This window comes from Lytechinus pictus, chromosome 14 (assembly GCF_037042905.1).
Source record: "Lytechinus pictus isolate F3 Inbred chromosome 14, Lp3.0, whole genome shotgun sequence".
Lineage (NCBI taxonomy): Eukaryota > Metazoa > Echinodermata > Echinoidea > Temnopleuroida > Toxopneustidae > Lytechinus > Lytechinus pictus.
Window position 1 is genome coordinate 570,140 of NC_087258.1, and position 16,635 is coordinate 586,774.

Sequence of the window (16,635 nt, forward strand, 5' to 3'; positions counted from 1 at the left end):
AAAGGACGATTCCATTCCGATAAAAGGTTGCATGATTTAAATAAAAAAGAGAAAAATTCAACAAGCATAACAAAGTACATGTGCTGCTGACTGACTGAAAATTGGAATAATTATGATTTATAGATGGTTTCGAGTATTCCCCTATTTATATTTCTGCTATTTAACACATGTATGTTTCCAGGGGGTGCTGTCGATGGTAAATAACACACGCAACACCCCCAGCATCTCCACTTCCCAGAGCCATAAAGAGCGGGTGGTGTACTTCTCAGTTTCATCATTTTATTAATGGTGTCACGCGCGTAAAACATTCCCCATAGACTTGTGTGTTAAAATGGAACATTAGAAAAATTCATAAAAAAATAAACGTGAAATTAGAGGGTCGAATGTTTACTACCAGTGGATAGGATATCTGACATTCCATACCTGACCAGAGAAGGGTATCGTAGCCAGCTCATTTTAAAAATAAATCGCCATTTATGAAGATAACTTTGATTGGATCAAATTTATCAACTGAAACAGTACAATAGCCCTAATTCTTCCGCCAGTCAAAAAATAGTTCCAAAGTCATTATATATCTTCCCAATTTGAGCAAAGGAAGTTAAGTAAATACCATTTCTAGAATTAGTGTTAGATTTTCAATTATATTCATACACTTTTGTCAATCAGCAATATCAAATTGAAAAAAAAAATCAAATGGGGTTGGGTCGAACGAATATATTTAGCCCTCCTGTTGTAATTAGGCTCATAGAACCTTAATAGTCAAAACGAACCACCAGCACCAGGACTCAGAAGAGGGCGCTGTTTCCAAAAACTGTATTTGCTGTTGGTATGCAGGACTTAAACGCAAGGCATGAATGACAACTGGGCGTTGTGGCGTGCGCCTGTAATCCAAGCTATGCGGGGATGTTACAAATTGATGCAGAGGTTCGAGCCCTGGTCACGTCTTTCGGATGTGTTAAAGGTCGGTCCCAGACGTAAAAATTCATATCTGATTGATACACGTCTGACAAAACTCGAATACACACACACACACTTTTTTGTAGGTGCGGCACAGGATTCTTAATATCTTCTAGAACCATCAGCTCAGGTTGAAATCTCATATTTGTCAGGTTTTTAAAATAAAATGTTCATTTTTTTTGGTCAATCAGATCAGCAATATCAAATTGAAAAAAAATTAAATGGGGTTGGGTCGAACGAATATATGTAGCCCTCCTGTTGTAATTAGGCTCATAGAACCTAATAGTCAAAACGAACCACCAGCTCCAGGACTCAGAAGAGGGCGCTGTTTCCAAAAACTGTTTATGCTGTTGGTACGCAGGACTAAAACGCAAGGCATGACAACTCTTTTGTAAGTGCGGCACAAGATTCTAAATATCTTTTTGAACCATCAGCTCAGGTTGAAATCTCATATTTGTCAGGTTTTTTAAATAAAATGTTCATTGTTAGCAAATCAGAATTGACAATCTAATTGATTTTCACCCGCTTAAACCAAGAGCCACTGTCTAAATGGTCTATGCCTGTCTTGTTATCGAGGGGCGGGCCATTTGAGTTCAAAGGAGACATACAGCGAGGCCTGATATCGGAGGATATCGTCAAATGATTATTGATAACATTACTTAGCTAAAGGAACATATCTGTCATCGTGATCATAAGTAGATGATCTATAGTCATTGAGATCGTACGACTCGATGTCGTTGATGTACGATTCCTTCCCTCTGATATTACGAGCACTGTTCAGCCTTCGAGCCTCCTGACCATCGACCACAGGATGAGCATAAAAGATTTCCTCGTCTTTCTCACGATGATGCCATGGTATAATATCCTGAGTAACCAGAACAAAATAGTAGTAAAAGTCGGGATATATAATGAGGGAGGGGGGGGGGGCAGAGAGAAAGAGAGAGGGGGCGGGTTAAGAAAAGGATATCCGGGAAAGGGGGCGTGGAGAGTGATGGCGGTATCTCTCAACATGGCCTGCTCCCCACTCGTGTCAAACACGAGTAAGAAGCGCATCTTTCATGGCGAAATATGTCAACGTAAATTGTACACGAAAGAAATCCACACTTTCTTATAGCTAAGTTTAGTTATGTCAACTAGAAATCCCTAATCCTAAGTGGAGTATACAGTGAAAATAGACTAATAAGATAACCGACCAATATATATCCTGATCTAAAACAAACCAACAAACCAAACGAGTTTGCACTACACAACCAGATTACCTCAGATTGCTCATTAAAACATTGATTTTGAATGATAATGTGGTTAATGAAGAAGAGTTAGATTGCACATATAAATGGCGTGACGAGTGAGACGCGCTAAAATTAAATAGTTGCTGAGGAACAAAGCAAACCGTTTCCAAAAGACGTCTTGGCTGCCTGAAACGGTACACATTCGACGCTTTTTTTTTGCGGACGCTGATGGGTAGCATACCATGTGGAGAAAGAGATTCATAACGCCGTTCAGAAAAAAAGAAAAGACTCGTCAAGAGATCTCTGGGGCATACTTATTAAAAATAGTGTTAACTTTCAGGCTAGTAGGTACGTAGGTGAATGAATATTCACCTGTCCCTCGACTCCCTCGTCAGTTGTGACGCCTACGTCCTGCTTCGGGCCGGGTCTCCTTCCACTGGTTACGTTTGTTGGCCTTCGACTACATCTATCGACTATGTTGCTTCCGCAAACCAGGATCACGCAAGCCGCTAGGAGTAACGCCCCCGTACATGATCCAACGACAATGGTTATCAACTTCCAATTATCTAGAGAAGGCAGGAGAATGAAGACGAAAAAAAAAATAGATTAGCTTTTCCACTAATAATAACCGAAGTAGTTGCAATGAAAAGGAGGATAATGTGAAATTTGCAAATAATAACATTTCTATCTATATACATGTAAATAATTCCATATGATCAATAAATAATTATCAAAATACTGGCGTTTGCGGGGTGTATGACGATGGGGGTCTGTTTAAATATGCGGGGCAACAAAATTAAACAAGCATATATCTGAGGACAAATGTATGCTCTCGTTACACAAGCAATGTCGAGTGATGAATTGATAATTTAAATGCAGAATTCCGTAGAGAGAGAGAGAGAGAGAGAGAGAGAGGGGGGGGGGGGGATTCGGGGATAGTATAATACATTTTCATATTGTATTTCGGTTCCATGATATTTGCTCCGGCGACAATCTCTCCGATGGAAAATATGCACGTTGAGCCATGCATGAAATCTTAAACCTCCGAGACTAAATAGACTCTTATCTTTACATTTTTCTAAAAATAAAATAAATAAACCCTCTATCACAATCCTAACTATAACCCTATACACCCTCTGAGAAGACCATGGGAGCGTTTCATCAAATGACTTGTCAGACGTTTTATCCGACAAGTCCCATTTTATCCGACAGTTACCATAGTAACAGTGCTTCTCAGCCAATCAAAATCCAGAAAAGTTGTCAGATCTGACAACTTGTCGGACAAAAATGTTGATGAAACGCCCCCCCCCCCTGATCAAATGTCCCAGGAGCAAATGTCGTGTCATATGTATTACAAATGTTGAATATGCACACATTTTTAATGAGATTGTGATCTCTGTGGTATAATCGAATAATTATGTAGTCATACAATACAACATTTAGTATTTCAAGAAGGTGAAAAAAGCTTACATGCTGCACAGTTTCTACCGTCATAACCCTCGGGTGAATTATCAGCGTAACCATCCCAGCATTGACACGTAAATGATTTCTCAGCTAGATCTTTACAATCAGCGTGATGGGAGCAGTCGTCTAAGCCAAGTTTACATTCATCAGTGGCTGCAAATCAATTTGAAAGATTAAAATAGTTTAGTATGTCCAAAGCACGACGGCGGTGATGGAGTTAGGGTACACAAAAAGTCAGATTCAGAATCAACATATTAGTATCAGAATCAGTTTTCTTAATCAAAGTTGCTGATTTAGGGGAAGAATGACATAAGATCGTCTTCATAATCCGAATCCGATTCGGAACCTTATTAATCAAAACCACTATCACCCTAAGCGGTAATAGAATACTATTTCAAAATTAAGTGAGAGTCAGCGTCGCATCCAGAGTTGGAGACGGATCTACAATACTAAATTAAACAAGTTATACCATTTTAAGCAACAAAAAAAAAACATGATAAAAAACATACAGGCCCTGGGTGCCATATCGATTCCGATTCATGGTCAGTGAAAGGAAAATGCAAAGCGAAGAAAGAGAATGCAAAAAACAAATAAATCTACTATATATATACGATTTTTTAACTTACGTGTGACAGACGTTTCGTTTGGATTAATTGTGAAATTAGAATTGGTAACTTGAAAGAGATCAGCCGTCATTACAGCATCGAGAATACTCTGCATCTCTACTCCTGTTGTATTAGTGAATCCCAGTCTGATATCAGCTATGATGCTCCCTGCACTAAAGCTAATAGCCGAACAGGATTTAAACCCACTAACAATATCATCCAGTAATGCCGTTACCTGAAAGGCAAATGAAAAGGAATATTTTGAAAAATAAGTGAATTGAATAAAAAGAAAATGATATGGTTAATCCAAGCCTGGGTTAATCTGACGAAGATGAACGCAAAATATTGATGGTACTTTAGGGGCGTAATCAGTCGACAATTTTGAGAGGGCGAAATATGGCGTATCGGAAAAAAAAATCATACAAGTTGCGAGAGGGCAACGCGATCGAGCAAAATGGTTTAACATTTTTATTACAAAAATCAAATTTTTTGATAGATTTTGATATAATATTCATAAAATTATATCAAATTTCACCCTTCTCCCTTTCCTTTTTTTTTTTTACCTCGCTAGCGAGAAATGGGGTGGGGTGGGGAAAGAGCCCAAAAGACCCCTATCTGTACGCCACCGATCGATACTGGTGATGATGATGATGATGAAGAAGAAGATGAGGATGAAGGATGATGATGATGGATGATGATGATGGAAACGATCATGATTTTCGTTCTTGTTATTGATGACGTGATCATGATTTTCCAATATAGGGGGCATTTTTTGTCCGAAAATTCTGACAAGATTAAAGAAAGGTCTTCACTACTTTTGCGTATGTATGACATTTTCCACTATATATATTTCTATATTTGATTTATTGTGTATATTGCTCTCAAGGATTCGCTACTGGTTGTGGTGGTACTGGTGATGAAGATGGTGTTACTGATGATGACTAGGAGAAAAGCAAAAAACATCAGAGAAGGAGCGAGAGCTGCATGGGACAGCATAAATGATGACAAAACGATTAAACATAAAATTTTTCATGTATTAATATATAGATCAATTTCGAAGGGGGTGTAGGAGCTTTGGACAAATACTGGGAGGGCACTTACATTATACGAGCTGATGGAATTCTAAATGGTAAACAATTGTTCTGCAACTTCTACTTCAATGAAGTACTCGGGAATTCAATATTTGAATAAATCGAATGAAACCTTTTCCAGCTTACCGCCGTGCAAACAGTCAACTGCAATGTATTGAAAGCATCACTCCCAGTCGATTGAAGTTCGCTTGTAAAAATAGCAGTATCACCATCAATCTCTAGTATGGTCATACTTATAGTGTAGTATGTTGTAGCTGAAACATGAATTATTTAAACAAAATATTAAGATAAGAAACTACCATTGCCACTGTGTTATCATAACCAACGAAACTTGAAGAACATTTGATATCCAGGTAAACTGGACGCGGAGTGACATATCGGTTCAATAGAAATACTTGTTTGAAAAAAAAACCCACCCCCGGAAAAAGTGGTGATATTCAGTCCCTACAACTTTTTAATTTACCGACAGTAAATGCATTTATTACAGAAACCCATCTAATGCCTATACTAAGTATACGAACGGTATTATTATTTTAATATTATGAACATACGGAATCGTCAGCACTCCACCAATTCTGCCTCCCCGTGGAAAAAAACGCTGTATCTACATTTTGCACAGGTTAAGAATAAAGCATTTAATTTTTTTTTTTCAAAGCCGCTCAAAAGTATTTAATTTCTCGGTACTATTTTATCATCAAATTGTGCCTATTTCAGGCCACTCCAAAAAAATATTGTTGTTAAAAAAAAAATGAAGAAATGCTTTGGGGAAAGTCGAAGTGGATGCTCGGTTTCCCCATGGAAAAACATGAAAAACGCAGTATCTAAAGATTGAAAATCTGAAAAATTGAAATAAAAGAGAATTCCATTCAGATTATTTTCGTTTAGTCATTCTATATTTCTTCAATACTATGGAATAATATATCAATATGTAATTCAAGGTAAAATAATATCTTAGAAACACAAAGGGCGCCTTCTACAAACAAAGGCGTCCTCTGTGGCAAAGTCCCTCAAAGTGGTAAAAAATTACACAAAACATTCATGTAAAGTTTGTAATTAATAATTTTCCTAATATAAGTTGCTGTGTATATATATTTTAACTCTGCGTTTTTACTTAGATTTCAATGTAATACTACATAGAAAAAAACCGGGGCGACCTCTAAAAAATATGGCCCCCAGCCTCTGTAGTAAAATTCCAACCTTCAAGAGAAAATTTTCATGAAGTCTGGGACTATACCACAGAGGGCGCCCTTGTAGGAAGATGGCGCCCTTCATGTTTCTAAGCTATTATTTCCCCTTAAATCACATATTGATACAACATTTTTTTGGTAGTAAAGCAATATCGACTGAGTAAGTTATGATAAAAGTGAATTCAAATAACATGCTCTTCATTTGTAGATACTGTGTATATCCATGGGGAAACTGAGCATTCCCTTCAAATCTACAATTACGTCAATACCTAAAAATACAACAACAACAACAACATCATTTGTTCGGATTTTGGGGCCCTAAAATAGGCGCATATATAATGCACAATATGATGATAAAGGAACACTTGAAAAATAAAATAGTTTCTAGCGGCTTTGAAATAATAAAATAAAAATGCTCAATATCTCAGTGTAGATACTGCATTTTGCAGTACTGAAAAGTGGCTTTCCCAAAAGAATTTCTGAAAACTGGATGTGTCATCCGCAAAGGAATGGTATACTAACTACTTTTTTTGAAAAAAAAGCGAACATTGAAAATCATGTCCGATACTGCGTTTTTCTGATGGGGAGGGGGGGGGGGGCAGAATACACATACTTTACATACTTTACACCTGTAGCCATATACACGTACTTTTACCTTGTCTATTATGATTTATGTAGGCCTACCCTTTTCTTAGGAAAAAAAATAGAGAATAACATGATAAAGAAAACATTGGAATTGAGAAATCTTCATGATAATGACATGAACTTTTTCCAAGAAAAGCAAAAGAAAAAAAAAAGTTTTTTATTTATTTATTCATATTTTTAATAATTAAATAATTTTTACCCGACAAATGGAAATAATAATACATGCTCACGTTCACAAGTCGATTCTCCATACGGTCTTTCGGAACCTTCTCGGCATATACATGTTGTATCTACACAAATCTCTCTATCTACTTCACACTGACCATTGCAAGGATCTTCCACAGCTAAGGGTGGAAATGTTGAGAAAAATGAGAGAACATCAAAAAGCTGATAATGATAATAGAAATAACAATGTTTATAGATACCTCAATGGCACCATGATCCACTTATAATTTTAATGATAACTCAGACTTCAAGTCTGGGTAAAACTTTGTTACGATTGTGTTTACTTATACGTATGCAACGTTCTTCTAAAGTTTTCATTTGTACCAAGTAAGAATATTACTCACGAGAAGTAGTTTTCATTGGAGTCACTTTTGCCTCAGTAGGCATTTGGCCTGTGGACGTTTTGCTTGGTTCCGTTACGGCATTGGTTGTAATGATTGTGAGGTCTCTTGTAGTAGCATCTTCTGTCACGTCTGTCACAGTTGTCAGTCCCTCGTTTGGTTCCTGGCTAACTTCATCAGAAATACCCATAGACACGGTTTTTATCATTGCTGTGGATATTTCTTCTATCGGTGCTTTTGTACCTTCCGGTTGATCCGTGGTCATGATATCCTCTGTTAACATTGGTGTGAATGTTCCTGCAGATGAGGATGTGCTCAATGGATCCGATGATATTGATGTGCCTAATTCAGAAGTCATTGCTTGCATTGTTGTCACGCTAGTCTCTGAACTCGAAATAGTATTTGTTGATAGTTCTTCTGTAGATATTGTGGAACCATCTGTATGGCCTCCAGAAGTTATTTTGTATGCATTCGTAGCCTGGCTAGTCCAATCTGAAAGTGTGCTGGATGTGACAAGAGTTCCTGTCGACACGGTGATATGTTGTTCGGTTTTTGTTTGCTCGGATCCCAACGTTCCCGTGGTTGGAATATGGGTTTCATCGAGATTTGCTGAGGCGGATGTTGAAATAGTCTCTGTCGGTAAGATATCCACGGTTGGTGCAAATGTTTGTCCACTTTGTTGATCTGTTCCTTGTGTTAGAGTACCATCAGTCTGTGTACCTGAAGTATATCCTGTTGTTTGGATGCCTTCAGTCGAGATTGTCGCTTCACCTGTGATGTCAGTAGTTAAATCAGTAGCACCAATTAGCGTGATGCCTTCGGTTTGGAGAGTAGCTGATGAAACAATGTTATCCTCAGTTGGTTCATTTAGAGCATCAGTTACAGTACTCCTGCCGGTTTGTTCAGTAAGCACGGAAGCAGTTGTAACTTTTATTGGATTTGTAATGATGACTGCACTACTAGCTGTCACACCGACAACTGTACTGCTGCTGTCAGTTCGATCCAGGAAATCATTTGTAGTACTGCGTTCAGAACGATCTGTTGTTGCAGAAAATGCACTGACCGTCGTCATCAGCGATGTAGATTCTGAAACAATTGTGCTGTCAGTTTCATGTGTAAAAACAGTGCTGCCTTCAGTTAATTCCAAGGTAGGTGAGCCAGGGGTATCTTCCGTGGTCTGTCCGGAAATGGCAGTCATCGGTTCAGTTGTCGTTTTAATCTCACTAACATAGGTTGTTAATAACAGTATGGATGTTAACAAATCCGAAATGGGGGCCACATCTGTTGGTGTTAGAGATTCTGCTGTTGTTGGATTTTCGGTAGAGCTTGACCTTCCTGATACTGGTTCCGTTTCTGCAATAGCAGTTGTAGTAACATATGTGGTGCCATCATGGGATGTTGCGACAGCTGATAAAGGATTACTGGTTGCTGATCGCGAAGTTGTAGCTATTGTCTGTCGGCTGGTTGTTGGTGGTACTGTCCGAATTCCTACATGACAATTTATAAGAGAGATTGAAAGAGAGAGATAAATGAGATAGATAGATATATAGATAGATCGATGAACTCTTATGAAACTTGATCTGAATCAGACCCAGACTAGTATAGTTTTTAGATTAATTCATTGAACATGGTCATCCCATAATACTCTTTGTGTATACATAATAATGTTAATGTTAAGTATCTTACCAGAACAAGACGGGTTAGCTGAGGTTGGTGGTGGATTCCAGACGCCATTTTCACAAAATGCCTGATTTGGACCAAGCAAGTCATTAGTTCCATCGACACACTCATACGTCACACCGGAGCCGTGTTCATAACTATCCTGATCTGGGTCGTATGTGACGTCATGATATACTCCTGGTCGCTCGCAGTTACCTTTAAGAAAATGGACAGGGAAAGTGAGAGGGGGATAGAGAGAGTGAGAGTGTGCGAGAGGGGATGGGAGAGAGAGAGAAAGAAAGACGGAAAGAGAGAAGGTTGAGACGCGATTAGAATAGTTAAAACCAGAATAATATATTGTAACCTAATATTAGGCAGACATTATTCGATTGACATTCAACTGGGAATAGAGGTTCCCTATTCATGACAAAAATTCACAAAAAAAATAATGAATCGGAAGAGAGGGCGGATCACCTCAACTAAATCAGTATTGGTAAGTGGAGACCTTCTTCAATTCATCCTCAACTTTTCTTGTTTCATGCTGGCAAATTATCTCTCAAAATACAAATTACCTAAAACCAAAACAAAACAGGGATGTACATGGAAGAGTGAAAATGAGAGATGCCTTAAGATTGAGAAAAAACAAAACAAAACAAAACACAAATAAAAGAAAGTAATAAACAAGGGGAAAAACAAAAAATACAGTAATAAATGAATATGTGTGTACTGCGAATGAAGCATGGGGATATCGCTGTCATGTCCGAATACTTCATGTTATTTATATACTCACTGTAACAGATGAGTGGAGATGGCTCCCAGGCTCCGTTCATACACAAACTAGTAGGTGATCCAGCTCCCGATGAACCGGGTTCACACGTCATTTCTATGGTTGTGAACTCCTCATACTCGGTATAATCGGGAATAAAGTTAGTAGACGCATACTGGTCTTCTGAAGGTTTCTGGCACACTACAAGACAAATTATTATAATATACATTGATAACCCTTGTTCGGGGACTATAGCAGTCCGTTTCAATGTCAGAAAAAATTGTTAACAATATTCACTGTAAAAAAATGAAGCGCTAATTTAGCACTTACACTGCTTGCATAGTGACTGCACTACGAGTGCTGATTTTCTTGTTCAAATTTAAACTAGAAAATCAGCACTCGTAGTGCAGTCACTATACAAGCACTGTAATTGCTAAATTAGCACTACATTTTTTACAGTGTAACTTCTTTAGTATAATGTTTTTGTATGTCCAATCTGTACTACAACAACAGCAACTACTACTACTACTACTATTACTACTACTACTACTAGTAGTAGTAGTACTACTACTACCATGACTACTACTACTACTACTACTACTACTACTACTACTACTACTACTACTACTACTACTACTACTACCATTACAGCTATTACTACTTCTGATACGGTCGTCATTGTTTTTATATCATTATCACCATCACCACAACTACCACAATCATCATCACCATCATCATCACCACCACCATTCTTGTTATTAGAAATATAATGTTATTCTTATCCTTTTCAAAACCTCATTAAGATTTAATAAAAACAACAATTATCATAAAATGCCATTCATTCATTCTGGTACCTGAATAGACTCCAGATGGCCGATGTAAGATAATGATTCCAAGGACCATGATAGCTGCACGTTTTCTCCACCCGAGATGTGTCATATTCAATGAGCTATATTTTGAACCTCACGCTGCGATGAATAAAGAAGTTGCCTTAAGTCGAATTGTCATTTTGCCTATTTAGCAACATTTCGGATTTTTTTTACAGGATTTAGTTGGAATATGCCACTAAAACATGGGGAAAATCGAGCCTACTCGTATATATTGTTCCCTCGAATACCCCCGGCAGTCAAGGGGTATTCGTATTGGCACAGTAAGAGTTAAAGGAATGCGAGAAGAAAATCAGCTATTCTCAGTTTAATGAAGTTAAATATAAAATCCCCTTTCACCGTTGCGTACTTCGCATCTAATCAAACACAAATGTAGATCATCAGTATTTACATATTCATCGAGAAACCTGTGTTCTTTTGTATATTGGTATCATCACCTTTTATCAAAACAATGATTTTACTTGTAATGTTTCACAAACATTGCCCATGTAAGATGTGTTCTTTAAAAGGTTTAGTATTGGTTTGATTCTTTAGAAATTTTTTACATTTTTTATGAAAAGTTGGAACAATCTCACAAAAGTATAAAAAAACAGTGTGAAAAACTAAACATCATTTTTTTTATGGAAGGAATTGAAAATACATGTATCAAGAGTCACCCACATAATGATTAAACATGCCAATCATTAATGCCTCATACATTTATATTTATTCTAGCATTCTTCTTTAGACTTCTGAACCTTTTTTTCTTATTAAGTTCACCTTATACATGTTATACACAAATAACACACACTTTATTGCAGGAATTTAAAAGAAATCAAGGTGGACTTACCTAGGAATTAATCGAATTATGTATGTAGTTTTAATGCTAACGATTTTTTTTTATTCTGAAAGGATTTGAATTCAAATCCCCCAGATTTAAAAATAAACTAAAGATTAAAACTAAATCCAGAATCCGATTGGTTCCTGTACAGTCAAACTGTAATTCAATAAAGCTGAATCTATTTAAACAGTGTTTTGAAGCGAAATATACTGCATTAATATGATTTTAAAACAAGATTACCATCTAAATTATCAAAGCACTTGATGTATTTATAATCACGCAAATTACAAAAGAAAAACACCTTCAACTGCCAGTAGGCACTATGACTATTTATTTCGGTGACAGTATACGGGAAAATATAGGCTACATCAGTATATCTTGGAATGTGATACTCGACTCAAAATCATGCAAATAATTTTGATAAAAACAATTCGTATACTTACCGAGCACAGATATAAACCTGAAACACAGTGAAATGGTAATAAAATAACTAATCATGAAGACTCGCAGTAACAGTTTTACTATTTTTCTCTGCCTTACGTAACAAACAAAAATAATACAGCTCTTCTCGAAAAGCGTAATTGGAAAGGTATGTTATTACACACCCTTTAATTTGCGATCTGGTTTCGGACTATTAAAAACGAGTATTCAATATGACAGAGAAAAAATATGACGGATTACCAGAACGCAAATATTAGAAAGAAAAGCACACCCAGAACGATATCGCTTTGCCTCTCGAAGTGTATGCAGATCATCAACAACGTTCATATCCAAGTACTTCCACCCAAATCGCAAACATAAGGTTATTTTATTAAAGATCAGAGTCGTAATATCCAATAGCAAAGCGGTCAAATAGTCTTCAACGACCCGTACCCGTTCATGTAGACAAGGCGAATAAGTATACATTAATAACATTATTGAATTTAAACCCCGTTGCCAATATACACAAATATGTATAGATACCGACAAATGTCACTACTAAAACATTTGGCATAAAAGAGAAAGAATCGTGTTTTTTTTTCATTTAGCTTTTAATTCAAATTTTGCATTAGATGACATTGCAGCAGAAAATGTAAAAAAAAAAAGTAGCTATGCCAAAATAATACAGAGGACCAAATTAGTTTCTATTAAATCACTTCACATCATATTTGTGAACGAAATTAGGTTCTGTTATCTGTATTCATAGTATTTGTGGACCTGTGATGATATTGGAAGGTACAATTGGGTGGAATTGGTTATGTATGGTTTTTTTAATAAAGTCTTTAGACGAGGTTTTATTTCTGCTCATCTCCTTTTTTGCACAATGTTTAAAGGAACACAATCTACGATACTTCGCAACATTCGTATCATGTTTATTATTTTTGATATATTCACTTGGTGGTATTCTAAAAGTCATTGTTTGGTTAAACCTAGGATAACTTAGACCCATTTTTTTTAGAGTGCCAGTTGTCTACATATTAACCAATTGAATTTTTTATCCTACTCTTGTCAGTAACACCAGTAATTTATACACGATAAAAACATGTTCAGCAGCATCTGTCTTTACATCATTCACTTTACTTCAATTTAATTCATGGTTCTGTTAAGTACATATAAAATACATTTAAAAATAGCAATAATCCATGGACAATTTGGGAACAAATACAAAGTCAAGGTGATCACCACAGAAAACATACAAATAAACTAAATCGTATAAATCATTCAGTGATAAAAAAGTACTAACACGGAAGTAATGAAATAAGGAGAATGCGCTTTTACCTTCATTATGAGAAATATGTACATTTTAGGTAATCTGATATATATGATGTAATATGAAGTTATAGCATGTTACGAGTGATGCAGGCCTGATTAAACAAGGAAATATCGAAACTTCTATGTTTATATAGTTTTCAAGTATTTCACATTTGAGTTGTGAAAAGGGAATAAAAGGAAAATACAAAAATGTTGTGAATCTTAATTAATGGAATCAAAATGATTGTCACGAATATGGAGGAAATAATTAAGTCCAGCCTTCCGTAGATGTGTGGTTTGAAATTCTAGTTTAGACTAGGGTTAAACCTAGGTTAAATTATCAAAATACCACCCTATGCATGTGTATAATGGAAAGAGCGTACAGAATGAGAAGAAATGTCTAGTATGTTGTCACATGACATGCTAATGAGCAATTAGGATGTCTGAACTGTCATCCATTACTACACTAGAATTAAGTTAATTAAAGCCAAGGGTGGCGCAACAGAGGGAAGGAATGACAAGACTGAAAACCCTCTAAGAATCGGTTTTCCTTTTATGAAAAAAATAAATAAATGAAGAAAAAAAATGTTGGGGAAGAAATGGGAAGAAATGGGGGGGGGGGGGTTATAGCTTGAACATGCCCAAATCGTGTAACTATATTTTAATTTCCCCTATATTATTCAAATTGCCAATTATTCAACATTTAGGCCGTCTTTCCCTTGAATTGTATTCCCTTACTATGCAGACAATGCCCATAAGATGTAGACGCGATCATTTTTGCTCGGAAAGCTTTCCAATCTGGGTGCCCTTGGTTCGAGAGGAACACAATACAAGGACACTTAAAACAAGTAGAATCTGTATTGAACCTAGAAGCAAAACTGATCGCTACAGGAACAGCCCAGTCTCCTTCTTTACAAGACTTTTAAATTCCCATGTACTGTGAAGAACTATCTTTTTATATCTTTGTTTATTTTATTTGTCGCTTCTCTTGAACTGTAACTGACTCATATAAGTATTCTTGTAATTGTTAATTTCTGCAGAAATCACTGAACTTTCTTCTTCCAGACGTTTTTGGCTCATATGCTATAACCCACGTTACTCTTACCTTTTCTTTTGTAAAGGTGATATTACTTCAATGACATTTTTTTTGGTATTTGATTCCATTTAAGTAATTCTTTATAATTATTATCCGTGGTTCCGTTTTTGCAACTATTATTACCATTAACACAATGTTTCTTTAGAATAGATATCATGATCAAGCATACCGAGAACGATCCCAAACTAAATCGCTGTTACGATCCCAACCTAAATTATTATTTTGTACGGGATACATGTTTCCCATTTTTATTTTAAATGTTCATTATCTTAAAAATGCTTTATATAACTTTAGTCTACTCCTTATCTTTTCTCATTCTTATTTCTAACATTAAACTTCTTCCTTTGTATACATTCTCTCTGTATCCCCTTCCCTATATTATACATTGATATACGTTGTTGTTTTACTGTTTTGGTTATATGTTTGTATACAGAAATTTTACTCTGTACAAAGTCATGTAATTCAGCCTTTGGCTGCTAATTGAATTTTATCATAATAAATACCATTTATCTATCTATAAAAGGAATGCTTTGCCTTTTAGTTGCAAACAAGTTTAATCAGTTCAATATGCATGCAACTGTCTAACGATATTGTAATTGCATATTAAATAATATCATGTTTTACCATATATAGGGTTCTCTTTTTATCCTCATACGCGTTTATTGTTTGAAAGGTCTAGTGCCCCCAGCCCCCAATAATTTACCCCAGTGATATGTAAGATACAAAGGATATTTCTAGTCCACCATAATTACAACCCATCGGAAGGGGAGTGTCCACACTTATTATGGGGGGGGGGGGGGCTGCCCAAAGACTCGCTGATCGAGTGAATCGGATATTTTGAAGTCCTACTTTCGGTCAGGGAAAGTCGGAGAGTTTGAAAATGGAATAGGAAGTTGTGTTAAACAGGAATAAATCAACGTAATTCCACTAAAATAATTCAGTCTAATTATGTGTGTGAGAAATGTTTTATTTTTTTTGTCAAGCATTATATATCAAGACACAAGTACACAATTCACAGTATACAATCAACTCATGCATAAGACGATTTTTCCATGTTTCACGCGAACTTAATAACGACGCACGAACGTAAGATTTTGTTTTAGGAAAACAAAATGATTTGATTACTTTACAATTTCTTCAGTTCATGAATTTATTTTTTTACCGCGATCAGTGCAAGAAAAAGAAAATGGAACCAAATGCTTAAAAATATACCAAATCCTTAACCATATAAACATGAAAAGCACTCTTGCGGACCCACGTTTAATTAGTCAATCAAGAATCAATAATTTTTCAGATGAAAATTCTGAATAAAGTACACCATAAAGCATTTAGTACATGTAAATCTCACAGCACATGTTGACACATTAGGTGAGTGAACAAGAATTATAATAAAAATATCACAAAATTGGAATGGGAAAATCAGCTGTTTAAACGCTGAGGGAACACATTTACATCCTAACATCTCAGACACATAAATAAAGTTAATTAAAAGATAGGATAAAAATACATACTACGAGCATTCATATCACCATATCCTTATCGCTCTTTCATGAAAAGAAATGAAATTACTATACTGAATGTATTTGATTTATGCAGATAACAATTTAAACATGAGCCAAATTCCATATGAGATGATACAATTTTCATTTCATTTTCTTTATCTCGTTCTTCCCCTTTTTATTATTCTTCTTCTCCTTCTTCCACTTCTTCAGGCTATTTCTTCTTCTTCTTCTTCTTTTTTCCTCTCCTTCTTCATCTTCTTCTTCTAATACAAATAATAATTATTATTAATGTAATTATTATTTGTATCATTACTATCATTATCATAATCATCGTCATCATTGTTTTTATTATTATGATTAATGTTAACGTCATTATTTATAATAATTATCATCAAAATTGTTATCATTCATTCATACATTCAAGTGAATA

General features: G+C 35.8%; 1 protein-coding gene across 1 annotated transcript; it reads right to left on the reverse strand.

Annotated features, from left to right (window-relative positions):
* Positions 1-1,138: 1,138 nt before the first annotated feature.
* LOC129276092 (mucin-22-like) lies at positions 1,139-12,622 on the reverse strand. Its single transcript, XM_064109686.1, has 11 exons — positions 12,320-12,622; positions 11,024-11,137; positions 10,194-10,370; positions 9,431-9,619; positions 7,748-9,232; positions 7,409-7,522; positions 5,473-5,600; positions 4,277-4,490; positions 3,657-3,803; positions 2,559-2,752; positions 1,139-1,822 (listed from the first exon to the last, which is right to left on the reverse strand). Exons 2-11 carry the CDS (start codon positions 11,106-11,108, stop codon positions 1,613-1,615), a joined length of 2,943 nt encoding a protein of 980 aa, XP_063965756.1. The 5' UTR covers positions 11,109-11,137; positions 12,320-12,622; the 3' UTR covers positions 1,139-1,612.
* Between the last annotated feature and the right edge of the window lie 4,013 nt (positions 12,623-16,635).